The 27,344-nt window shown below is 39.6% G+C and overlaps 1 protein-coding gene across 3 annotated transcripts in view; it reads left to right on the plus strand.

The window, feature by feature from the left end:
* CCDC88C (coiled-coil domain containing 88C) overlaps window positions 1-27,344 on the plus strand; it is a 155,657-nt gene that overhangs the window by 63,415 nt on the left and 64,898 nt on the right. For all 3 annotated transcript variants that reach the window (XM_062638421.1, XM_062638406.1, XM_062638411.1), the window contains exons 13-29: window positions 98-279; window positions 3,705-3,842; window positions 5,201-6,271; window positions 8,601-8,728; window positions 9,618-9,759; window positions 10,367-10,555; window positions 10,928-11,089; window positions 12,181-12,458; window positions 16,964-17,107; window positions 17,700-17,886; window positions 18,109-18,254; window positions 19,909-19,998; window positions 20,803-21,044; window positions 24,719-24,901; window positions 25,301-25,369; window positions 26,021-26,089; window positions 26,875-27,176. In XM_062638421.1, the coding sequence (XP_062494405.1) occupies window positions 98-279; window positions 3,705-3,842; window positions 5,201-6,271; window positions 8,601-8,728; window positions 9,618-9,759; window positions 10,367-10,555; window positions 10,928-11,089; window positions 12,181-12,458; window positions 16,964-17,107; window positions 17,700-17,886; window positions 18,109-18,254; window positions 19,909-19,998; window positions 20,803-21,044; window positions 24,719-24,901; window positions 25,301-25,369; window positions 26,021-26,089; window positions 26,875-27,176 (3,722 nt within the window). The remainder of the gene's footprint in view (window positions 1-97; window positions 280-3,704; window positions 3,843-5,200; window positions 6,272-8,600; window positions 8,729-9,617; window positions 9,760-10,366; window positions 10,556-10,927; window positions 11,090-12,180; window positions 12,459-16,963; window positions 17,108-17,699; window positions 17,887-18,108; window positions 18,255-19,908; window positions 19,999-20,802; window positions 21,045-24,718; window positions 24,902-25,300; window positions 25,370-26,020; window positions 26,090-26,874; window positions 27,177-27,344) is intronic.

The following is a 27,344-nucleotide window of genomic DNA, read 5'->3' on the forward strand; positions in this document are numbered from 1 at the left end:
AAGGATCTGACTGCAATTATCTTCATACAGGTGAATCTTGAGTACCTAGGAAGAGAGATGTTTCTGAATTCACCTTCTGATTCTTATGTTTCAACAGCCAGAAAGTCCTTTGTGTTTGAGTTGAATGAATGCGCTTCAAGTCGCATACTAAAGTTAGAGAAGGATAATCAGAGCTTGCAGAATACAATCCAAGAGCTGAGAGATGCTTCCTTGACATCCAAAGAGAGCAGCCTAAAGTTTGTGGAACTGGAAAAGGAAAATCAACAGCTTAGCAAAAAGGTAATTCGCTTGCAGGAACAGAGCTTTTCAGCTTTTAAGCACAGTGCACCCAGGGCTGTACGGCATTCATGAGCCATGAGGGATTGAAGGGAATTCATCCATGTTCACCAGAAGACTGGGTATGTTTAGAGGCCCATCTATTCAACGGCATTCTAACATTAGTGTATTCTGTTGCCTTCTACTTCACAGCCTACTTATGTCCATCATTGTAAGCAAAAGCGACTGGTCCTGTTTCATAAAAGCTATCTTTCAGTGCTCATTTTCCCCTGTCAGATTGTACTGTTGATTGTGCCCCTTTTTGTCATGTTATGGTAGTCACTACTACACAAGGAAAGCCTGGCCATGTTGAACTATTGTGTTTGAAAGTTTTAATATTATTTCCATGCAAGTGAAATAAATCACACAGGTGAACTCAGGTTAGTGTAGTTTAAAGGAAGTCTGTATTTGCTGTCATAGGTCTGGATCAGCTCTTTGTCTTTGTCTTGTCATTTTGGCTATTGGAAGTTCTCTTTCTGCAAAGACCTGCGTTCTTTTAAACTTTATAACAAACATGCAGATCATCACTTTTTAGTTTTATTTTTATATATACACCTGTTGCACTCTGTTATTAACCATTATTATATTCAGCTGAAATGCCAGCTCAGTGCTTGTCCTTGCGAAACACAGTGCTCAGTCACCTCCAACCACTCACTTTGTTTTTGTCTGGCTAGTAACTTGCATCCTGAACTCTGATTAATTGAGCCAAGTGCTGGTGGCGAAAGATGATACTTGCTAGTCTGTGTATGAAAAATTTCCATGTCAGTTTTTTCCACATTCCTACTTTTGCTAAATTATCCAGCATATAAGGCTCATTTTTTCTTTTTCCATTACTGCTGTAACCTCTGTATCTGAGGCATTGATGCAAAGATTTCAGTCTTCTCTGGCCTGCCTATGGGCTAACTGAATGCTTTAAAGGGCAAGGGAAGAAACAAATGCTGGTCATGGATCACCAAATTGTAACTAGCAGAATGCCAGTTCCTCTGCTGAGGAGAGCTGGTATCTATCACGGCATCATTCCATCTTCTGGAGAAAGACTTTTGCCAAGTTGAGAGACCAGTTCTGCATCTTGCCCGTCTTCTGTGAGCAAGGAAAACTGCAAATATTCAGTTCACTGTACTCCTTCCACACTACCATTTGTGACCTGTTGTTTATGAGTAATTCACTCCAGCTCTAATTTACGTGCTTAAAATTTGAGATCAAGGCATATAAAGCACTCAGCAGATAACTGTGGGGTACATCAATTTAAGGCACTTGAACAACTGTGGTCAACCTTTGGCTTTGCCCCAGGCAGATTTATGTGGGCACCTCTTGTTGTGGCACTATATTGGTGTCAACAGCTGTGATTCCAGAATTAGTCTGATGTTGATGTTGAGTGGATGGGCAGGGTGGAGGTCACATACAGGTCTGGTAGTTAAATAAAGGAAAAACCAGTAGTGGGGAATACCTGAATGGTGAAAGGGGGGCACTGTTTGTATCAGATCAATGAGGGGAAAAAAATGGCAGGTAAAAATACTACTATTAAGAGCAATTGAAATGCATGAACTCTACACCAGAGAGCGCAGAGTATGATGGGAGCCATTGACTGAATACCACAGGCTGGTCAAGCTGTTGGTAGACTTCACCCCCTGTTCAGGGAAGTTTTGGGAGGGAAAAAGGTAGCAGACAGCACTCTGTAGTCTACTACAGAGTACAGAGCATACAGAGTCCTGATACACGATGTGTAAAATAGTCTTGATTTGAGATGTTTGAATTTTCTTCTAATCTTCTCTTTCTCTAACATGTTTTTGTATTTCTCTCACACATATATCCACTTAATTAGAGGGTATGCATGAACACAGAGTTGTGCTGGGGGAAAGGGAGATAATAGGGGAAGTCACTCTGATTCTTTGCAGAGTGTTTACTACAGTAGAGGAGGAAAGGGCAACAGTTTCTAAGGACTGTTAAAAGATAAGCACATATAAAGTCACAAGATAAGATAAAGAAGTATTTTTCCTCACATGTTGTGTGCCTGAGGGTTTTTTCTAGCTTTCTTGAGATACCCATAGTAAAATCTTGCATCCTGAAAGTCATTTAACATCCAGATGTTTGGCTATCTGCTGATCTAGTGCTTAAAAGGATCATGTAGGCAGAACAGTGTTACTCAGGTGGTACAAAGGAGATAATGGAAGGTCACATGCACCTTTTTTTCCTTTCTTGCAAGGTTTTCAGAGGAGCTAATAATAGAAAACTCTTCTTTCAGGCACAGTCGAGTAATAGTAGTCCAAGTACCTGTCTGTATTCTTTGCATTCCTGACTTTTTTTTGGACTGAAACAAGCTGTGAACAGTAGTTTCTTACTTGCTTTCAGTTTTCTCTGAGGTGCTAATGAAGACCAGATATTGCTGAGCTACTGAGTTTGTTCCAGCTTTCCATGAACAGTTCCTTTGAGACTAATGAACCTAAATGTGATTATATTTCTAACTGTTAAGTCCTTCTGATCTCAAATCTGGGCAGACCCTGCTTGTTAAAACACTTCCTGTAATGAGGCACGTGTTGACATAGGCAGAGCCCAGCCTCCAGCTATTTCCCACTTGTAAGAATTACTGTTAATACCTTTTCATTGATATTTTCACTGTTGGCAGAGTTCATAATGCCAACACACGAAAATGAGCTGATGCTTGTGCAGAGCTGTAGGTACTCACAGTACTTTACAAGCCAATAAAGGAATACTTCTTGACTTCAGGAGCCTAAGTCTCTGAACCTCTTGTTTCTAATCTACTGCTTTTCAGTGCTTAGTGAATTATAAATGCGACTTTCAAAAGGAGGGAGTAAAAAAAAACCATCATTCCTTGTAGGACTGGGACCTTATTCACAAATCTTTTAAATACACTGTTGTCACTAGATGGAGAGAAGAGAGAGCCAACAGAGCACAGGGAGAGAGAAGTGTTTATTGCTGCAGTGATTGTCCTTTGTTTCTGACAGTTTGGTTTTTTTTTTGGTGCGGTTGCTCACTAAATTGTCTTGATAGCTCTCTCTTCATACACTGGTAGATTAAGGCCATCAGTGATGGAGAGTCTAGAAGGCAAATCCTTCAGAAAGGTGAGCACCAGAAACTTAAATAATTGACGACAGGAGCACAACAGGGTATTCAGCCAGGCAGGTGAAGCATTTCTTAGTGCTGCACCTTGCATGCTCTGATCTTATTAGGCTTGGAGATTCTTGGCACTATGAGGAAAACAAAACAGTCCATTTCCTCCTGTGGGACTGGCAAGCTGCAGAAGGGAAGGATTACATCTTTCCACCATAGTCTTCATCTCATTCCTTTCTGATCTTCAAAATATCTTCAAGTTCAGACATACATTGTGTCAAGCTGTGTTTGATGTGTTTCGGTGTGTTCTCTCCACACAGATTGAGAAGTTGCAAAATCAAATTGAAAAAGAGAAGCAAAGTAATCAAGATCTGGAGACCTTGAGTGAGGAGCTGATAAAAGATAAAGAGCAGCTACAAGTCATCATGGAGACTCTAAAAGCTGACAAAGACAGACAGGTGCAAACTTCACAAATGCCATATGAAAGCATGTGCTCGGTAGTGGTAATTTAGTGATGCCATTTAAAGCATTTGGTTCAGGGAGAAGGGGCAATTTGAGGGGTTTCAAGTGCAGGTTGAATTTGCTCAAATGTAGGTGAAAGGCTTCTTCAAGTGAAATATAACAGCATGTGATGGTAGCTACTGCTCCTGTTGCCACGGGGATCTTCAGGCTGTTGTAAAGATAGACCTTCCCTCTTTGGGGAGAAAAGCCCTGGGTCTTACTAAATGGGATACCAGTTGGTTTTAGATATACAAATAAAACCCCAGTTTATTGCAGAAGATTGGTCTTCTGACACCTGTATGATTGATTTAGTTGGGGGTTTCTTAGCCATCCAACCATTTTTGCTCTATTTCAAAAAAGGTGATGAGAAAGCATTTATGTCTTCTGGATTGATGTCTTAAATGCCCTTCAGTTTGTACTACTGTGCTGCAGTTCATGTGCAATGCCTTGAAACTGTCTTATAGGTTTGTGCAAGGTATCATCTGTATTAATTTGACTAGTGAAGAAAGGCAGACACAGATCATTGGAGAGTGGTCTGTATATTTTCACCCTGTATTAAGATCTGCTCCAAGTTTTGTGGGTAAAGGTTAAAGAACAAAATGCCTTATTTGTATAGCATTCTTCATCTTGAAGGTTTCTTACCCAGACTTCTATCCAGGAAACTGCACTTTACCCCCAAAGTCCTGCATTTCAGTTAGAACACATATAGACTCTTCGTGGTAAGAATTAATGAATGCTTCACAGGTAGGGCAGGAAGTAAAACCAGAAGTACCCTCAATCACCAGGAAGGGCAGGTTCTGAATTTTTTCTTTGTCTCAGTCCTTTTTGATTTCTGTGGATTTTGTCTAGATAACAATCTAATGCGCATTACAGTGTAAATCACAATTGCTTCAGCTGAAATTTGACCAGTGGGATAAGTGTATTGTTCTTACAGAAAGTGTGTCCTTAATGAGATCTATAAGTAAGTTCTCAAAAGTTTCAAACATTATGGAGTTTGTAAACCTAGACAGAAAGATACCATTTATTAGGAATAATTCCTTACAAAGCATCTTCTCCAAGGTGTTTTCTGCCTCGAACTTCTTAGCTGGTAGCATGAATATAGCACCACTTTTAATCTGTTAGAATCGTGGGGTGTCAGAGGTAACTTTTTTTTTCATCACTTTAGGTTGTTGGTTTTAGTCAGGGAAAACTATTGAGAAATTGGTCTTGAATTAAGTGGATATGGTTTTGTTAACAGTCATCTGTCTGCTTCAGGACTAACTTACGCTGCTCTTTGTAAGGTAGATAAGTAACATTTGTGTGGTTGTTTATGTAGATAAAGGACCTTAAACAAGAAAATGATCACCTTAATCAAGTGGTTTTGTCGCTGAGGCAAAGATCTCAAGTGAGCAGTGAGGCAAGAGTAAAAGATATTGAAAAAGAGAACAAGATCCTTCATGAAACGGTTACAGAGACAAGTAGCAAACTGAGCAAGCTGGAATTTGAGAAGAAACAATTGCAAAAGAACTTTGACCACGTTAGAGAAAAAGTGGAAAGAGTGGAAGAGATGGAAAAAGAGCTCCATCGGCTGGAGAGGGAGAATGAACAGCTCACAAAGAAGGCAGCAGTGATGAAAATAGTGACGGAAAAAGTGGAAGTTCTTGAGCAGGAGAATGGGGATCTGGAAGTGGAAAATAGGAAGCTAAGAAAATCCCTGGACACATTGCAGAATATTTCCATCCGGCTTGGGGACCTGGAAAGGGACAATAAGCAATTGGATGAAGAAAATCTGGAGCTTAGAAAAGTGGTGGAGACGATGAGATTTACCAGCGCAAAAATGGCAAAAATAGAAGCAGAAAATAAAGAGTTGGAGAGGGAGAAAGAGGACTTAAGAAAGAACGTGGAAATGTTAAAAGCAATGAGCAAAAAATCAGAGAGGCTGGAGCTGAGCTATCAGAGTGTCAGCTCTGAAAACCAGAGACTTCAGCAAATTGTAGAGAACAGCAGCAAAAGGATACAGGAGTTAGAAAAAGAGGCACAGGAAATGGAGAGTGAGAATCAGGTCCTCCAGAGAAACCTTGCGGAGCTAAAGGTTTCTGCCAAACAGCTAGAGAGGTTGGAAAAGGAGAACAAAGCCCTGGAACAAGAAATGTCTCAGCTTGAGAAAGACAAAAAAATGTTAGAGAAAGAAACAAAACGGCTTTGGCAGCAAGTGGAGCTGAAAGATGCTTTTTTGGATGATAGTACAGTAAAGTTGGCAGTTGCTGAGAAAGAAAACAAGACACTAGAAAAGGAAATTGCTCGATTCAGAGAGTCATCTAACAAACTGAAAGAATTTGAAAAGGACAATAAAGATCTCATAAAGCAAGTTACAATTGATAAAAAAACACTGGCTACATTGAGAGAGGTAAGCAAAATAATATTGCTGGTTTCGATATAATGCTGGTTTTTTATTTCAGCTCTGTGAAGTACCAGAGGAAGTCATCTATCTCATGACTGTTTAATTAATGAGCCAGGAGATCTTCATAGCTTTATCAGCCATCACTGGATAGTGTTGCCTTGCAAAGTGGAACCTGCCATGAATTGCCATGTAGCACTTTGTGTCCACAAACACAATGTCTCTAAGTGCCGTCTTTTTTCATGATGAGTAGGGTTTTAACACAGTTCCCACGTGGTAGCTGTAAACAGAAAGGTTTAATACTTTCTCTACCCCCATGACCGCAGAACTGTTAACTGCTAACATGATGCCAGCAGGCAAGATTGACTCTTAAGCATAGAAATTAGAGGACTTATTGAGGACACATTAATATCTCTGTTCTAAACCAGGTTTAGTTAAGACAAGGACCATCCCAGATGACCATCCTAACCCTTTCAATAGCAGCTGCACCAAGTTTTTGCTTTATAACTACCTACAGCTTTTTCTCCCAAAAGCTTCCATGCAGAGTGAGAGCATGCTAATAAGCAGCAGTGATCTCTTCCAGTATCACCCTCAACTGCAGAATGCAGTAATCTCAATGTTCCTAGTAGTGATCTTTTAAAAATACACAATTAGCGTTATGACATTGTCAAACTAGTGATATATGTGCCAGAACCTGGTACTTCAAGTGACCCATGGGCATATTCAGGTTATTGCAATTTTCTCTTGTTGCCTGCCCCAGCTGCTGTTGTCTTGCCAGAAACAGGATTTCCTGTGAAAGAGCATTCAAGGGAAAACAGTTGGTGCTATGGTAGCTGAGTAGAATAAGTTGAGCAAGACTAATGTAGTAAGCAATTGCATACTTGTAGATTTATTTTAGTTTTTGAAACATTAGTGTAATTTTGAGGAGGAAAAGAAATTTTATCACAAACATTTGAAGCAGTCCAAAGTTGTGTTTCTATCCAACTTTCCTTAAAAATAAATAAAATAATATGATTTCTGAGAAGGCTCCTTTTTAATCTTTTCCTTCCCAGACTTCTGCAAATTTCCAGTGGTGCAGACCCATAAAGCAGCATATCTTTTTTTTCCCTAGTTAATTTCTATAGATTCTACAGAAGGAATCCATGGACGTTAAAGGACTTGTTTACAGACCATTGGCCTGGCACTGACGTTAACTTTACCTTTTTTTTTTTCCCTTGCCATATGAATGAATACGTGTCTAAATTTGTGGTATCAGATGACTATTGAATGTCTGCAGTTTATGTTTAACAATGTGGTTTTTGGTTTGGGGGAGGTGTATTTTTTCTTGCTTTTATTTGCTATCCAGGATATTTTTATTTCTTGAAGTGCTTTAGTACCTTTGTTGTTCTTCATTGTTCTTGTTTAAGAAAACTTTGAGCAGACAGCTAAGCAATGTAGTTCTCTAAAGTACATTTGCATTTCAGAATGCAGTGAATGGTAGGAATCTGAACTTGGCTATGCAGCAAAGATGATTTGTCCTTTTTAAACATGCTGACAGGTATTATGTCTTTTCAGGCCATTTCCATACAGGCCGCTTGACTGGTATAACAACAAAGTGTTGTCCTAGTAAACCTTCTGGTACAGCTCCATCAAATCTCCTCCTCATATGACTTCCTTGTCTGGTTCTGCTTGAGTTTCTTTTGAAGAAACCTAAATGAAACCAGAACAGGCCAGTAAATACCATCACAGCTGTCCAGTCTCCAGAGCTGTCCTGTCTCTTACATGACAATGTAATTAGGGTTTTTTAATGTTGGCGTTATTTTACCAGAAACTCAGGGTCAGTCGTGAAAATGCACGATTACCAGGGGACTTGGTAATAACATCTTAACCATATTATTTCAGGAAACTTGCATGCTGAAATCTTGTCACTCCTCTGCGTGCGCGTCTTGGCTTGGCTTTTCAGCAGGGCGCTTTGTCCTAGCTGAGAGGTGGGAACTCCCTCTGCTGGTGTCTCCTGACCTGCACATATCCCTTCTGTGGCGCAAGAGCAGGATGTTTCCTGGCATGCCCACATTCCCTATTTTTGAAGGCAGTCAGGATGCCAGTATTGGCAGAAGTAATTCAGTACAGTGAGTGAGCCAAAGGCCAAAAGAGGCATTCTTCAGATTTATTCCAAATAAATTATAAATAAAAGCAGTTTAATTCTGTACTCAGCTGTCGCTGATAAAGAATTGTAACTGACCTTCTTGAACTAGGATTTCATCCAGTAAGTTTTTCAGTGCTTTATTTAAAAAAATACACTGCTGGTAAATTATCACCACCCTTTGCACAGCAACTAATCATCATAGTGCTGTTACAGGATTTGGTCCTGGAGAAGCTGAAGAGTCAACAGTTGTCTAGTGAGCTGGACAAATTGAGCCGGGAACTGGAGAAGATAGGTTTGAACAAAGACCTGCTGCTACAGGATGACAATGGCAATGATGACACGTAAGGAAACTGAGCTAACTTAGTCATTCTTTTGACTCTGAAGGCTTTTACTCAGCCTAACTCAAGCCCTTTACGTTTCTTTGTGATTCTCATCTGTCCCACTCCAATTACCCGTACCAGTTTTGGATATAAAGCGGATTTTTTTCTGTAGGAAGCTTGCAATATACTGCAGGTTTTGCAAAACTTTTTCTTCAGTGGAAGGAAGAAATGCCATTTTCTGTCTCTCATTACCACAGTCCCACTCTACTACCCGATAGAGTAGCCAAGTAGCTATTTCAGTGTGTATTCTTCTTTATATTCTCTTTACATGTAAAAATAGTGTCTAATAAACAGTGGCTGTCATTACTCCACATAACTGGTGATCCAACCACCCTTTCATATAAACATAGATGTTGACTAAGAAATTCCTGACTGCGAGGATTTCCTTTGCATGTCCTATAGTAATGGACAAAGAAACCCCCACAACCCATCTGTATATAGGCCTCTTAGTAAGATCTAATTAGAGAAACATACCCATGTCTTAAGAGTCTTTAGAATCTACTGTGGATTTTTCTTCTTGTCATGAATGTACAAAAGAACCATGCGAAGAAATTTCTGTAGTGTAATTGGGCAAAAAAGAAGAAAAACTTATTTTCTTTCAAGTTATGTAGCTCTTAGTTCTGTCGAGCTATGCTGGTGCTACTTCTATTAAAGTTTTCCCAAGGCAAGTTCCCCAGCTATAATATATCAGTAGCAGTCTGTGGCAGTAGAGAAAATAATTTTCCTGAAGAAGCAAACACATATAATACAAAGTGGTGAGATTTGGAATGGGTGAAGGTGAAGTCCCCTGTATAGATGGTGGCTCATATCCTAGCAGCAGATATTGGAAAGCTGTTCTCATGTATTTCAGAAAATACAAGTTTCTGGAAAGCAAAACCGAATCAGCACTAAAAATGGCACTAGCTGTGAAAGAGGAAAAGATTGCAATGCTGGAAGCTCAAGTGAAAGACTCTCTGAACTTGAACCAGCAGTTACAGAATGATCTAAATATGGTAAGAGGTTAACTGAATTTTAATTGCTCACTATGTGGTTAGATGCATTCACATGCATTTTGTTCTTTTTCACTCAGCAGAACAAATTATCTCTACTTCCTCACCCTTACACATGCATTTCCCAAAAGGCTTTTTTGACTGGATTACTTTCTCTTGTCCCTTTCTATATAATGGCACCAATTTCAGGAAAGCTGTTGGGCTGGGGGCACAGCAAGAGGGTGTTAGTTTTTTTCGGTTTTTTTTTTTTTTTTTTTTGCTTAACCACTGTTTGCAAATCTGTGTTTCCCTATGGCTTTTTCATTACTATGGCCTTTGTTTTGTGCCTTGTTTAATGAAAGGCTGAAGAAGACTGCAGTTGAATGATTTCACCTAAGAACAGCTTGCTTGTTAGGTGACAGTGAGTCAAAGGGCACCTTATTGGAGGCCAAGAGACATGGATTCCTCCGCCTGTCTGTGTCTCAGTTCCCCCATCTGTGAAGTGAGGGTAATGATTGTTAAGTCTGTTAAAGTTCCTGCAGTGAAAGAGTGGAACTGCATATCCCATCAATAGTAATATTAAAATCCTACTTAAATCAGTGTTGAAGGTTGTTACTTGCTGGCTTTTCAGGTAAAGAAGGACTTTGATGCACTTAAGCAGACTAAACAGGATGGGCAGTATGCTCAGAAGTCACTGAGTTATTCTGCAGAGAAACTCATTCCCAACCACCAAATGACTGAGAAGATGGAAATGGGGCACCAGGAAGCTACCATGGAGCTGCTGAAACTGAAGGATAGGGCAATTGAACTGGAAAGGAATGTAAGCCTTCTCCTGTTTCCTGTTATCTCTCAGACTTCCCCTGCAGTCATGAGTGGGTTGCTAGGAACTGGATTTTGAGCTTATACAAGTCTTCTGGTTTTCTGGAGCTCATTAAGTCTACCAAATTCTTTGGGTATCTTAGGAGCACATAGGACTTTTTTATTATATATGTCATGTACATCATCATTGCCAGGATTGATTCTTTGTATAACATCTGTCCTACCTTTATTTAATGCTGGGAAGAGTTTGCTCTTGCACATTTGTTGCAGAATGATCATCACTAATTGGTTCTCACCTTTGATAGGACTCCAAGTGATCAAGACAGCTGTTTCCTTCCTTCCTGTCACCCATTCAGTGCCATCTCTCTTTCAGAATGCAGCTCTACATACTGAGAAGCAGCTGCTTAAAGAACAGCTGAAGCATTTGGAATCACAGAACATGTCCTTCAACAATCAGATCCTGACACTGCAGAAGCAAAATGTCTTCCTTCAGGAGCACAACACTGCCCTGCAGACACAGACAGCTAATCTCCAGGTCAGGACAACCTTGCACCTCTCTGCCAGGAGACTGGATTTGATTACAGTAGTGTGGAGAAGATGACAGCTAGTAAGAAAACATCTGTATTGGTAGGCTGGATGTAGTGATGTAAAGACAAGGTCCATAAGGTGGAGCTTAGTTTGAGGTCTAAACTTCTCTAAGGTAGAAGGGAAATCAGCTCTGTAGCTAATGTCTGTTAGCTGTTTTCATTAAGAAGGTAGTTACTTAGAGGAAAGCTGTTAAAGTCAATCCAGCAAACTCCAGCTGCACTTCTGGAATAAAAGATCTTTTTTTTCTGTTAATGGTATGCCTGTGAAAGAGCTGGGAAGAAATGAGGACACAAGTTAGCTCCCAAGAGGCATTGTAGCAATAAGCTCCAATCACAATTTTCATATTTTCATACAAAATGTCAAAGCTGCTGGAGGAAAAGTAATAGTCTTAAAAATTAATTTTGAAAAAATAGCTTGAGAGATAGAAGAGTCTTAAAAAACAGTATTGGATTAGCTCTGATTTTATATTTTTTTTACTGTGACTTTCTCTTATCAAGCTTTGCTTCTTGCATCTTCACAGATATTTTTTGTTTGTTCGCTTTGTTTCTCACCTGTAATTGAAATATGTAAGCAACATGAGAAGTCAATGCACTACCTGTGTACTGAAATCAGATTTCTATGTCCCCATGCAAAGTGGTGCAGATAATTTTGTTGATTTTGCATGAACGTAAGTTTTCATTACTTGTACACAAGCATCAGGTAACTTAGCTTTGTACATGATTCAGAGATGCAGCTCAGTTGCAAGTATTCCAGCTTATCTTGGTCTTCCAGGCTCAAGAGCTTCTACTGTTAAGACAACAGTTTTTCAGTTTAGAGGTTATCCTGTTGTTTTCTGACTGCTGATAGCACGGCTTTATGTGGTGCACACTACCAGCAATAATACCAAAACAATGACTAATTGTCTAAATGTCTTAAGTCTACAAAGCAACAGATGCATTCTTGAATAACTCTATACAGATACAAGCTGCCACTACATGTTTGTTGTATGTACTAGTAGGTGTAAATAAGTAATACCTGCTTTTATTTGAGAAACTTTAGGTAGAAAATTCAACTCTCAGCTCCCAGAGTTCTTCACTGATGGCCCAGAATACTTTACTCCAAAATCAGCAGACAGCCAAGGAGAATGAGAATGAAAATCTACTGAAACAGAAGGAGCAGCTGAAAGCTGAGTATGAGTCATTGCTTCAGGACCATGAACACCTTGCTTCACTACATGAACGGCAGTCAGCAGAATATGAAGTCCTAATAAACCAGCACAGCTGCTTGAAAACATTACACAAAAACTTGGACCTGGAGCACAAAGGTCTTGGTGAGAGGTATGATTACTGCCCAGGGGCGCAGAATAGCCAGAATGTGCCTGTGTTACAATTTTAGCCTTAAATGGGTGTCTCCAATTACAAATGAAAGCTACTAAATCATTCTCCTAGAAAAGTGTCTTTTCATTCTTGCTGTCATTAGGAGATTAGGTGAAAACACTTGCAAAGCTGTAAATTCTAGACCTCTAAAGGTGGTAGACCTTTAATGACTGATGAAATTTAGCGAACGTGAGCTTAGGCCTTGGGGATGCTTTATCAGAGATGAATGCCTTTCCTGTGTTTAAGGATCTGTGCTACAAGCCTTAGCAGTGCACCTTTATGGTGCATGCAGCCTTAAAAAAGTTCTCCCGGATCTACTGTGTGGGGTATCTTTTCTAGTCATACAGTAAGGTCTGCAAGTCACCTAGGTAATTACCTGTGTGTGAGTAGTACATATTTTGTGAAGTTTAAGTCATTGAAGATTGTGTGTGGCATCAGCTGCACAACAATATGATATATGATGACATGATGACATATGATGTACTGCTACATAAATGTTGCTTCATCTACCCCGCAAAACTTTTCTTATATAACTTAGTGATTTTCCTCAAAATACTTGTATTTAGGTTAGTTTCTGTGCAAAACCATGAGCTGGATTCAGAGCAACTCAGTGGTAATCTTTGAGGGTGGAGTGAAACCTGGTGCTAAAATTTTCTTTCCCAAACACTAAGGAGCTGGCGATACAACGTGCAGTGGATTTCGATAAAGTATAGAAATAAGCCTCTTGTGATTAAAGTATCCACCAGGCTGTGTGACAGTACAGCTGCTTGGCTGTCAACTAAATGAGCTGTAAGTGATTACACAGATGCTGTTCCTGCTTACCAAGTCTCTTTCAGACTGATTAATGGTTCTCATTGATTCAGGCTTTGCCTGAGATTATCACACTGTGGTGTGTTGAGGCAGTTTGCTGGATTCTTTCTTTTCTTGATGAGTACCAATTATTAAGTAGTTTTAGTTTGAGGGAATAACTTCAAAACCTGTTTTTAGAAAACAAGTTTTGATCTCTAGTGAAAGTGTTCAGATTATTATTGTAAACATTAACAGTTAGGACTGTCTGTTACTGAGGTGTGATGGCTAGTGAGAGATGTTGCAGAGGGGCAGATGGTGGCCTTTTCTGTACTCAAAGCAGGTTGATTTTGGCAGTTCTAAGAGCACAGTGTCCTCCTCAGCAGATCTGTCTCAAAAGATACTTACCAAGGTGATTTGTCCAAGGACAGCCTGTGTCTCCATTTGGCTGGCAGAAAAAAGAGAGAAGCTTAGTTTTTGTCTGTGTGTTCTGTTTTGCCTCCATCATGTGCTGTGTGCAGTTCAGCTGGCTGAGGGAGCTGAGGGGAGAAAGTTAGAAAAACAGCTGTAAGAAAATGTTTTCTTCTGCTACTGAGGTATTTAACTGCTAAGATGAAATATCTCACTTTCAACTTCAGATAGAGTGCTCTACCTGCTAAATTTTCCCAGAGCAGCTTTGTGCAGCCAAGAAGTTTGTGCTGCACCTAAGAGATGAGTTTTCTTCGTTGCAACTCCAAGGTAATTGTTTTATCTCAGTTGGTGACAGCAGTGTAATCATGGCAGGATGGTACTCCTGCACAAACCTCTGGCTGCAGCTTGTCTAGAAAAACTCACAGCAACTTTAGTTAGCATGTGGACTCTTAACACTGTGTACAGCCAAGGTCCCCAGGGTTTGTGTAGTTCATTCTGATGCATTCTAACCACAGAATATTTTCTGCACCTGAGCAAACTTCGTTAAACCTCCTTCGGCTCTCTATGCACAGTATTAGCGCTGCAGTGGGGATTTAATAATGGGTTGGGTGTACCTGCAGTGAAATGGCCTGTCATAGCCCAGCAAACCACAGACATGTGGGTTTGACTTAATAAGAAAAGGAGAGTTAGTATGTTAGGGTCATTTTCCAGTAATAGCCGTTTCTCGGCTTCGTGGTGTTTGACTGGCCATCTCAGCAAACACAGAAAGGCTGGACTCTTTTGCTGCATTTTTTTAAATTGCTTTACATATTACACATTATAAAGGGGAGGTAATAACTCACTCAATACAATTCATTAGCAGATCCTTGAGCATTTTCTTTGTGGCTTACTCTGAAGAAGTCTAATCCTGCAGAGACATTGGGAAAATTCATCTCGATGGGGGGAAAAAAAAAAAAAAAAAAGCCCAAAATGACTCTGCTGTGAGGGTTACATGTTGCAGGGACTTGTATTAATTATTATGTTACCACTGCTGGCTGATAATTTTCTTCTGGATTCTCTTTACCATATGATTTTTATCATAGCTGAGCATTTTTAAAGTTTTCTTAGTCACAAATGCCTACCCACAGTAATTCTGCTAACAAAGCAGCAGAGTGAAAACCAAAAGGAGTAAAGAGGAATACGTTTGTTTAGTCCCAGGAATGGATTGCTCCAGAGCCAAATGGATTTTATTTGCTTGCATCAGAATCTTTTAAAAAACCCTCTGTCCAAGTACCTGATGCCTAAAGTGGTGTGAGAACGAGCGTTGAATTGCCTACAGGATGGGTAACCTTGACCCCAGTGGTTTAGAGCTTGTCAGGTTGCACAAATCTTGCTCAAGTAGCAGGCACCATGTTGAATCTGGACTACAAGAAAATTTTGCCTTGAGATTTCATTAGGGCTTCAGAGATGCAGAATCACTTGCATTGTTGCAATCTTTCCTTTTTTACCTTTCACTGAATATCTGGGGGAGCAGCTGTGGTCTACCTCAGGTGTGGGTTCTCATGCTCAAAGGCAGCATGTGGATGTGGGCCAAGCTGGTATAACTGGACCAGTATACTGCTTCCCTCCAAGCAGTCCTCTTTAAAAAATAGAGGGTTTGATTAAAAATGAACAGAATAGCCCTGTCATACAGAAATGGCAAAAGAATTCACAACACAGTTTCTGCAGAGGCAGTCATGGTAATCTCTGCCAAATGACTGTGGAATTTGTCTTCTTAGACTCTGGATTGCCACGCTATCTTAAATATTTCTTGGAGCTGGATGTGAAACCTTCCTCTGCTTTCAAGTTCTTCTATTTGGTGTACAGATACTGAATTTGAAATGTCCTGGAGCTGAATGGAGGAGGAAAACAAATAGATGAATGAGGTTAATTAAACTTCACTGCTGTTAGTGGGAATGAATAGCAAAAAGCAGCTTTTGTCTGTGAGGCAGGTACTTTTCTGTGTGGCCCTTCAATGGACTGGAATTTGGGACAGGCTGTAATTTGACCCCAGGATGAAGAGAATGGTAGCTTGAAAGGAGAACAAGTTGGCAGGAGTCAGTGTATTTGGTGCTGTCTGCTGCTTTTGTTTTTGTTTTGAAGTTTTCATGGCTGCAGAGTAGCTTTGCTCTGCATTCATCTGATTTGGGATGAGAATCATGGATAGAGAATGCTTGATCTCTAGCTTTTCCAAGCAATGCTGCATCTTCCATCTAATTGCTGTTTTAAAATTGCTTAGAAGGATGTTTCTCCATGACTGGTACAGGTGTGTCTGCCCAAGGATATTTTGGGGCAATATTCTTTTATCACAGTCACAGAAAAATGTGCTGATGACTTTTGATGTTCACTGCACAGGTGACCCCAGTGGCTTTTGCTGGCATGAGTATATAGGCACAGACCCTAAAGAAGGCCACCAGAGGGAAAAAAAAACCAAAACATTTGAGAACAGCTTGCTGTTTTGCAATGCAGTCTTAAGCCACTTCATTCTTTGCAGTGCTTTCCAAATGCAGGCAGTGTGGCAGGCTCAGCTTCCCTGAGCTGCTTAATCCATGCCTGTGTCAAGTATCAGGGGAGTTGTTACACACCTATTATTGTAGCATTCCAGAGATGTAAATCAAAGACATAGTTGGTGGTATCTGCCTGTCTCTCCACCCTGAATGATTCACGCACAAGCTGTATAAACCAAGTAAGAGTGGAAGCCTGAGCATGAACACCAGTGTTGCTCTTGAGTTTCTCACTAGTGAACAAGTAGAGCCACTCAAGCAGGTGGGTCAGCTTCTGCTTAAAGGTGTTTTGCTGTCAGCTCACTGATACTAGCCTCATCATCTGCCAGGAATATGTAGGAGATTATTACCTATCCACGATGCCATTAGCTATGTGTATAACCTAATCTGCATTAGTTTGTTACCTAATAAGATGTTGCTCATTCTACCGCTTTTGTGTTGCTTTATGACTGCTATTTTCTGCTTTTTAGACAGGTTTTTGAACCCTGTCACTGATAATTATTTGTGAATTGATTGCAGTTTAATGGTGCAGTTAGCACTCACCCTGGAGACTTGTGTGCTTTTTACCAAATGATCCCAATCTTGAAGTAAGGTAGATATTTAACCACACAAATGTGCATGAAGCCAAGCAGGCAAGAAAAAAAAAGTCTTTTCTGGTTGTTGTGATGCTACTTATTAAAAATCTTTAACTAGCGGAAGAAAAATGTTTAAAACAAAGCTATTTAAATGCTGCTACTCTTTTTGCAGATACAGCAGTTTAATGAAACACAAGGCAGAATTGGAAGAGTTGGAAATAGTTTTAAAAACTGAGAGAGAGGTTCTTCAGCAAGAGAGGAGATCAAATGCAATAACCGCTGGGGAAAATCAGAAGTTGAGGGAGGAGCTGGACAGGTAGGGTTCTCTTGCTAAATTCTTGTATGCTGATTGCAGTGCTGGCAGACAGCAAGGCTTAGCTGATCTGTCAGCAGATACAGAACTTAATCTTCAAATTTTATGCCTTCATGTTTTGTAGACATTTTTAGATTTACCAAACGGTATAAAAGAATGCCACAGTATCATCTTACAATATTACAGTGTTTCACAGTTCAGGACATATTAGTGCTTGTATTCCATGCATCGAGAAAGAAGTTCTGTGTATTGTCTTTAGTTGTGCCAAATAGAGCTGCATTTATATCCAAATGCTCTTAAATATATTGTGCCTCAGATATCTGTGGTCTGTTTCTTACATACTGAGGAAAGATCAGTTTCATGTTTAATCTATTTTCCTTTCAATTCTTTGGTAGATTTGAAATATTTTATATTACTAGTGCTACTTTCTTAATTAAATTTTATTATATGCTTAGAATAAAAATGCCTTTAGGAGTTAGTCTTTGGAACGGAATGTTTGATATAGTGACAGCAGCACACTGGTGGTATGGTCTTTGAATGTGGGGTACTTTCTGTGAAGTGTCCTTCATAAGCCTGTTGACGTCTTCGTGTTTAGGGTGAATTTCTTTCACAGCCAGCTAAAGGCAGAATATGAAGGGCTACATGCACACACTAAAGAGCTGAAAACTTCCTTGAACAACTCTCAGTTGGATCTGAATCGTTGGCAGGCTCGCTATGATGAGCTGAAAGAACAGCACCAGTCCATGGATATCTCTCTGACCAAGCTGGATAACCACTGTGAGGTGAGTAGCTGTAGGTAGGTATATTGCTGGGTCCCTGTTAGACACCATTGTGTGAAGTTTCTGGCACGTGGTAGATAGTCAAGTTATGGGGTCATAATTGAGACCCTCATATTCTTTTAAGTTTCTCATGGTATCTTATGTTGCTCTGCTATTCTGTTAGCTTATGGTGCACATCTAGGGAATCCAGATGTAAAAGAGAGATTAATCTATCTTGTTTAATAGCTGCTGTCCCGTCTAAAAGAAAATTTGGAAGAAGAAAACCATCATCTCCTGAGTCAGATTCAGATGCTGAGCCAGCAGAATCAGATGTTACTGGAGCAAAACATGGAGAACAAGGAGCAGTATCACGAAGAACAGAAACAATACATGTAAGAAACTAGAGATTTGATTTGTGAAACCTGAAAATGTCATCTAGACAAACCTAGAATAAAAATAATTATCAGGAGTAGGACAAGCAGGGGAATGATAGGTTTGCTTGATACTATGGAGATACTGTGTAATGGGGAGAAGCGATAAAATGTCTTTGCATTGCCTTACCACAGAGGGTGGTTCAGGAGGTCTGTGGACAAGTTCAGCTCTTTTCAAATAATATAAACAAACTCATATTGAAAACTGAGTTATGAAAGATGGAACTTCTCAGAGGTTTTTGAAGAGCTTGTGTTGTGGTTTAAGCCAGGCCGGTAATTCTGTACCATGCAGCTGTTCACTCGCTCCTCCCGACTTCTTCCCTCCACTCCGGGAGGGATGGGGAGGAAAATCAAAAGAATGTAACTCACACGGGTTGAAATAAGAACAGTCCAGTAACTAAGGTATAACACAAATCACTGCTGCTACCACCAATAATAATAATGATAAGGGAAATAACAAGGGAAGAGAATACAACCACTCACCACACACTGACTGATACCCAGCCCAACCTGAGCAGTGATCTAACCCTTCTGGGTAACTGCCCCCAGTTTATATAGTGGGCATGATGTGCTGTGGTATGGAATACCTCTTTGGCTAATTTGGGTCAGGTGTCCTGTCTCTGCTTCCTCCTGGCTTCCACTCCTCCCTGGCAGAGCATGAGACCCAGAAAGTCCTTGGTCAGAGTAAACATTACTGAGCAGTAACTAAAAACATCGGTGTTATCAGTGCTGTTCCCAGGCTGAAAGTCAAATCCACAGCACTGCACCAGCTACTAAGAAGGAGAAAAAATGACTGCTACTGCTGAATCCAGGACAGCTTGGAAAACAGCTGTATTACAACAAAAATATAGTCTTATAAGAGTCATTTTAAATTTAGATTCCTGAAGAACAGCAAATATTCATACTCCTCTAGTTTTTGTCATTTGGATTTTAATAAATACCTCTTTTGGTGTTGTTTATAAAGGGTGCGAGTGTCAACATACACTGCTGCAACCCCAAGCACAGGGTGAAATGCTTAAGTGAGATACCCTATTTAAACATAGTGTACATTTACAAAGAATCCTGTTGTCACTGCAGTGAATTTCTCTTATAGGTATGAAGGAAGGAAGAAAAGTGTTCTTAATCCCAAGAATTTTAGTCTAGCACTTCAGGGTGATGTGGGAGCTAGTGACTTTTATTTTAGTAATGGATTATATGGTTGAAATGTTAGAAACTGTTTGCTGAAATTGGCTGAATACAGTTCAGATGTACTGAGAGACTATTTATCCAGGTGCCTGACAGTTCTGTGTTTGAGGTACATTAGACCTACTACTTGAATGAAAAGAGATTTGCTAACATCCATTGCACAGGCTAATAAAATGAGTAAAAAGAAATAGTAAGATTCCATGGCACTCCTGAAAGTGCTTTGACATTGCTCATAGGAGACCAAAGTAGTCTTAAAAAGATCTAACATTATTTATTTCTCTACTTATAACAGAGTAGCAACACAGGAATAAAATACTCAGTTACATAGACAATGAAGTTCAATTGTCAGTGATCTGATGGCTTTTGGTCTTCAAGCTTTTTCATGATGAGTAATTTCATACAGTTCAGGATATACTTTTCCTTCTCACAGCGACAAATTGAATGCCTTAAGGAGACACAAGGAAAAACTTGAAGAGAAGATAATGGATCAGTACAAGTTTTATGATCCTACTCCCAAAAAGTAAGTCCCTTATGGGTTTTGTTCTGCTGTTCTTGAGGGTAAGAAAATACCTTCTATACTGGAACTAATAGAATTTCATCTGAAGTAAGGACAGTGTCATCTCCACTTCTGTCTCACTCTAAGAGCCACTCCTGGAAGCATCAAGTTGTGTTAATATAGAGCACAGTACCTCATGTGGGGCCCTCTGTTTTAATACTGGAATCTGAAACAGTATTAATTGGAAAAGAGCCCCTTGCCCTGATGAACATCATCATCAGGCGGAGACGGACCCCCATTATGGTGACAAAGGAGCAGCAGGAACTTCCAGAGCTGCTCTTCCAAAGGAGCTAAAGCAGTCCACTGGGAGAAAGGACTTAAAACAAATTACATAAAGAACAACAAAAACGTGCCAAGCTAATTCCACCACACAGAGTTCTGATTGATAGCCTTAGCAAAGAGAGGCGTTCATCTTTAAAGCAGTTTTAATTTCTTTCCTTCTCTGACTGTTCCTGCAGTAGAGCTTTTGACACCATTCATGTCTTACATGTGTCCATATATGTAGTTTATATTTCTAGCAGAGGCAACAGTTGTCTCTCTCACATTTCTCATGCTGAAGAAATATTTCTGTAAAATAGTTTAGACTTTGGGAGAGAGATGGATCTTGAGCTCTGTGAAATTCTTTCTGTGTCTTTTGAACCAATTCGTGTCAGTAAGCAAATAAGAATGTATGAAGGCTTGATGGTGTTAGCACAGCTGTAAACAAATCTTTGGGGGGTATTGTTTGTAGTGTTTTATGAATCCCATTCACAAAACCTACTTTATCAGGAAAAACCACTGGATTGGAGCCAGAGCCTTAGTCAAACTAATCAAGCCAAAGAAGGAGACTATGAGGGAGCGATTGAAAGCAGCAGCAGAAAGCCCTCAGTCACATTCTGAACCTGCAAAGACTGTAAACTCTCCATCTGCCTCCCAAAAACTGAAACATCAACAAGAGACTCAGGATAATAACTCTCAAGGGTCAAACTCCTTGGAAGAGAGGGAGAACCCTGGAGGTTCTTCAAACAAAGGTAGGGAATGCTCAGCCTAAATATATGACCTGAACATTATTTTTTGAAAACTTTTAAGAAAGATTTTAAAAATACTTTTTTTTTTAGTAAACTTAAAGTTTTAGTAAGCAAAAACCCCCTAAATTAAGAAGATGAACTTTTAGTTTGGTTTGGTTCTTTTACCTTCTGCTTCACCCTTCAGCTTTTGTATGTGATTTCTTGGTTTGCCTGAATGTATTGCATGTTACTGAATGAGTTGGTAGAAATACTTCATTTACTGGGATTTTGCAACAAAGCAGTTTAAAGTTGGACCATGTAATACTAGAAACTATCCTTAAATGGGGAATAACTGGTTTTGCAGACACTGCCAGAAGATGGCGCACATGCAAAATAAATAACACCGAACATGCTAATTTACTGTAATCCGGTTATTTTGGGGGATGATAAAGTGTTTTGACTTTGAATCAGACTAAGGATTGCTTGATTTAAAATGATCAAATGATTTTTTTAAACACTTAAGGGCAAATGTGAGGAAGATGAAATAATTTCTTTTTCTATTTAGTTAGTTCATACAGTAAATTGCTTCCTAATTATGGGAAATTTAAAAGAAAGCTCTTCAAAGCCTTTCTTAAATATAATATATATCCCAAGGTTTGCTTATTGTATTGAGATCACTTCTGTCAGCTTCTATATATATATTATTGTCCTGCAGGGATACTTTTCAAGAAGCAGTTTTGAAATTAATCCTTAAATAATAATCTTTATCTTCCCACTGGGGAGTGGGGAACAGAAGGGAAGTGGCTGAGGAGGGTAAAGCTGTCGTTATAAACTCCCATGTCTGTCTGATTGAAGTTTTTGTTTTGATTGGGTTTTACATTTCCTCTTATCCATTCTAATTCTTCAAGGTCATTGATTCACTTAAAAATGCATGTCTCAGATAATTCATATGATTTCAGGAGATATTAAATGTTTAACATGCATCCAAAGTTCAACCTGGGAATTCGGATTTGGGTTTCCACAGAACAGAGGCCCTCATGGAGTGCCAGAGATGAGAGAGTCTCTGAGGCTTTGTTCTTCTTGATGTTCTGTTGAATGTGCTTATGTTGAGATGCTGAGTATCAGTATTAAAACCTAGAAGACATCTAGGAAATATTGAGCGTCTTATCACCAAGTAACACACACACCTATCTGATTTTACTTTATTTTATAAAAAAGAATTGGGTAATCAACAGTAATTTCTGAATGGACTTTATTATATTTTATGTATATATGTGAATCTATGACTTAATCTGAGACAGATGATTTGTGATTATGTGTTAATCAACCCTCCAAATATGCGTTAGTCTTTGTTTAGCCTTTGTTGTTTCTACTAGTTGAGTAGTCTTTAATCTGTTTTAAGAAACTTTTAAGTTTGACTTACAAGGCTTTTTTTTTAATTTTTTTCTTCTTTTCGGGATACCTGGGTGATAACAATTTAGCTACGCAGCGCAAAAAGATTGCCTTTTTGAGAAGCAAAATCAAGGATAAAGAGTCTCCATCAAATCATCAGTCTCTCTCTAATCGGCTCCGGTTCTGGTCGTCTTCCAACATCCCATCCTCTCCTAATGAACCTCTTTCTTTCCTGGAATTGGGAGATTTCTAACACATTCTCTTTATCTTCATTTAATTCTGACAAATATTTAAATAAAAAATCAAAAAAAATCCCACGTCTTAGAAGAACACATACCTTGATAGAAACACTCAGCATGTCTTTACAATACTTTAAATACAAGCACAGATTAGTGAACATGGACATAAGTTTTCCCATAGAAGATGAATTGCATACTGTGGATCGTTTCTTCGATGCAGCATATTTTTAGGGGACCTCATGACATACAGTTTGCGTATGTATATTGGCTGTGGTGTATGTTGTAAGTAAGTGAAGTTGCTATGTGCTTAGATATTTTCTTGCAATCACATACTTGCATCGTGTCCAGTTACAGTGTTGAACTGATTTGCTGTTGCTATGCTTTTACAGTGTTGTAGTCCTACTAAAATACACCTCTAATATATAAGCAGTCTCGAATCCTGGAGATTCTTCCAGTATTCTATGCCACTAAATGTTAAAAATGGCAGTTTAGCATCATTGCTTTTAAGTAGTCTGGCTTTGAATATAGAGTGGAAGCTACTGGGAAAATTATTCTCTGCAAAGTGTCTTGACGGTTGCATTCAAACCTGCTATTTAGTAAGGTTTTACACTTCCAGCTATGAAAATTCATCCCAAATTGAGCTAAAGTTTCAGTTTCTGCTGCTTCAGTTTTGACAGGTATTTTTTTTTTTTTTTAAAGAAGAAAGTAGATTTGTCCTCTTGAGATTGGGAACAACTTTCATCGTGGATTCATTGCTCAGAATTCTTACTACCTGATAGTCACGACCTAATGTCTTCTGAAATTAATGTGTGGTTCCAGTCCCCATTCTGTCTTATACAGACACATGCAGCACAGGCAATATGCTACAGGTAGCTCAGCAAAGAGGCCAGAAGATCTCATCTCCCTTCTCACTCAGAGAATTGTCTCTCTGTAGTGAAACAAGGACACTGGCACAGAAACCTGTTGCCTATTTTGGGATTTGTAGAATATTTGTTTCCGGAGCAATTAATAATTCTGGCGTATACAGAAGGGGTTAAGTGCATCTACAACATCAGTTAGAAATACAGATTTGCATGCCAAGCTTTAGCCAGTAAACGCTACGGGCATGCCATAAACTTAAATTCTGAGAGAACATGCCAGCCTTGTGCTGTGGAGCCTCTGCATGCATGCTGTGGCAGAAGACGTTGTTTCTGAAGTCAGCTTCCAGGAGTCAGTACTTTGGTCCATTTCTCTAATGCAGCTTTGCAGCTGCTCTGTGCTTTGAACTGTCTGTCCATTGTCTCTATTAAGTTGCTTATTTTTGCCACTGCACTCTGCTGCATAATTCTTTATATTTTGTTCTATTTCGTGTACCTTCAAACATTACATTCGCGTTACAAGAAATGAATTAACCTACCTTATCACTAGGAAACATGTTTTCAGCTTTTTCAGTCTAATATTCTAGCAGGCAGTTTTCATTGTTCTCATGCTAAGATTCCAGAAATTTCACTTAAAAATCATGCAGCAGAACATCACAAGAGCAGCAAAATTTTAGCTTTGTGAAGACTGAGCTCTTGCTCCACAGCAAAGATCTAAACTTGAAAGCAATTAGCTTACTGTGCAGGTCGTGTTAGATAATTTCCAAATCAGCATTATTTCTCTTTGAATAAGAGCGTGACTACTGTCACTCTTTCCTTATTCTATTTTGTTACTGAAGTAAGTGCTTATAAAATGTACCTGCAAGGAATAATGTTATGGGAATTTCACACTTCACTTTTCTGCATTCATGTCTTTGCTCCTTTTCTTCCTCCTTTCACGGTAATTATTGCATGTATAATATCAGCCCTCCCACTGGCACTAAGCAGCCCTTGTCACTCCCACACTTTACAGAGAGCACACGTGATTGAGAAACTGGTGGCAGAAATTTCCTATCCAATACTGAACTGTTTATGGAAAAGCTTGCAAAACTGGTGCCTCTGTTATGCAGTTTCTTTGTGCCTGTTTGTCATGTTTGTATAGGCAAGTAAATACAAATCTCCTAATGCTATTTTTCATTGACTTGTATTTATTCACCTCTCTCCCCCTCAGTGATAATGGACCTAAAGCAAAAGAGGAATTCCCGTCATGGAGGCAGCAATGAGAACGTTGAAATTGCAGCAGACTCTGCAACAAAACACTCCTGTGTGGAGATGGGTACTAGGACTTACTCAACCTCAGCTATTCATCTACAGACTTCCACTCCCATCTCCAGGCTGCAGGGTAGACCAAAAGGTGTGCAATGAGAGTGCATTTGGCATACCGCCTGTTACTACAACTCGGGCTACTTTGTAGCTCCTGCTTGGGTGAAACATGGCTTCTAGTGCCATTGAAGTATAAAACCAGAGCATTAGTTATCTTCATTCCTATTTTATTTAATTGATCAGATACAGGGTTTCTTCACTCTTGTCATGTCATCAACTTGACAGACCACCTTTGGATGTCAGTTCTCCTGTGGTTCCCTGCCCAGTGGTTCACAGCAGTGGTTGTAAGATTGATGCTTTTCCAGTGTTGGCTCTGTAAAACCCTCTTGATCACCTCAGTCTTCTACACTGCTAGCATGCATTGGAGACTGACCTGAAGGATTAACCTTCCTGTGTTAATATTGCCTTTTAAGTTTTGTATTCTTTTCAGGCTGTAATTCAGAAGATGATCTATGTGAACAGTCCCCTGAGGCGGAGTTTGCAAGCACCAGACAGCACGGTAAGCTTGTAGTATGCATGAACACTCTGAACTTCTATATGGACTTTTTCCTAAAATAAGTTTTCAAAAATAATGCTGACATTGAGATGAGTTGCCTTGCCTCAGAAACAGACTTTTTAATGCATGGCCTACAGATTTCTTGCTGTTTTTTCTGGACAATATTTAATTCTTTCCTTAAGGAAGTGACTCAGCAATAAAAAAATTAGAGATGGGGGGTTGTGGATGCACAGTGAGAACACTGGTGCAGAAGCAGCACTGCCTGCTTAGCGATTTAAGGAGCACTTAATTTGAAGGCTGGTTACCAGCTCCTTCCAAAGAAATAAACTGAGAAAGAGACAGCAGCTTATTGTCAAACTTCCTCAGTGTTTACATTACTTTGTTAATAGTTGCTGTAAAAGAAAAGCCCAGAATATATTTCTTTGTGCAAAGAGTGAGGAAAAACAAAATGGATCCTGAACAACTTGAATTGAAGAATGAAAATGGTTTCTACTTTGTCCAGACTTTGGCATCCTGTGTATATTATGTTGTTAATATTTTCAAAGTGACTTAGTTGCATGGTTCTATTTTCAGAAGGCATACTGTAGGCAAGTCTTTTAAAAAATCAGCGGAACTTAGGATCTGTTTATTCAGTGCTTGTTTTGTGTTTTTCAGTGTCCAGGCTGAACAGTTTAGAGAGCAGCAGAAATGCATCCAGCAGCAGTTCACCTCTCAATTTGAAAGGTAAAGCTTTTATAACTGAGTTCTGACAAACAGGAAGTGAAATTCCGTGAAACTGTGTACAAAATGCTGTTTTCCTTCCAATTAAATCCGAAGACTGCTGTTTTGAAATTATAATGATTATGCAATCTGAATGTGGCTGTCTTGGGAATCAAAACTGCTGGCAAGAAGTATTTTTCTGAGATTGATTCTGGCAAGTGATAGCTTTTAAGGCAGGCAGTCTAGTTTTGCTTCAGTTTGACTGGCATCATATTGTGGGAAGTACCATGCTACTGTTAGACTCCTTTTACAACAACAGTCTCTGCTGTTCTTACTCTGCACACAGCTTGTGTATGGAATCTCTGTGCTCTGGAGATCTGCTGTTGCTGAAATTGGGTGTGCTTGAAGGATGCCAGAAGACCTGATGCTGTGGAAAAATCCACTTCCTGCTTTCCCACTTACAGATTTCGGTTTTCAGGTCACACACAGAGCCAAAACTAGGGAGATCTAGTGGCACAGAGGTTGTAAAGAGGACCCCTTAGTGTCTGTGTTATTACTGTTTTTTGGACAAGTAGTTGGGCGTTTTTAACACAGGGTCTTAAAGTATGTATTGTAAGTAGTTTACTAGCCCTGATGTTTCAAAGTTCTGACTGCCTTGAGTTTTGTGTGAGAAGCGAGGTAAAAAATTCCACCTAGTCTGTGGAAATGCCATTTAGTGTAGAAATGGCCCTGGCTGATAAAGTTCCTACCTCAGTGAGAAATCTGAAATGAAAAACAGTGCCTTTAACAATATTTATGCTTCTCCTCAGGTTCCTTAGATCATATCCATGGTAGAACCGACAGCCTCAGTAGTGAAGATACGGTGCCAAGCAGAGAGGCACCAGCCTTGCTCCGTGACAGCTATCCCTTTCACTTTGCTTCTGCTGTCTTAAGCCCTAGCAGCAGGCATGAATCCTCCTCCCACAAGAATGGTTTGATCTCTTATGATATACCTCAGAAGAGTACTCCATCCCAGTCTTACTCGGGCAGACAACGGTCTGCCTCACCTGGCAGTGAGATGGTAACTTTGGAAGAGTTCTTGGAAGAGAGCAACAGACTGTCGCCACCAAGTGTAAGTAGAGCTAGCTGGCCCATCTCAGATGTCAAGTAACGGTTCAAAGCTGATTCAGAGGGATGTGGGGATAGGGAAACAAGGAAAGATGAGAAGATTCTTGTTCATATGTGTGGAACTTGCGGAGAACTGTGGAATGTTGTAAAACGAATGAAAGAGCTAAGGCAA

The sequence above is a fragment of the Pezoporus occidentalis genome, unplaced genomic scaffold (assembly GCF_034315485.1).
Source record: "Pezoporus occidentalis ecotype Australia unplaced genomic scaffold, CSIRO_AGI_Poc_V1 ctg115, whole genome shotgun sequence".
Lineage (NCBI taxonomy): Eukaryota > Metazoa > Chordata > Aves > Psittaciformes > Psittacidae > Pezoporus > Pezoporus occidentalis.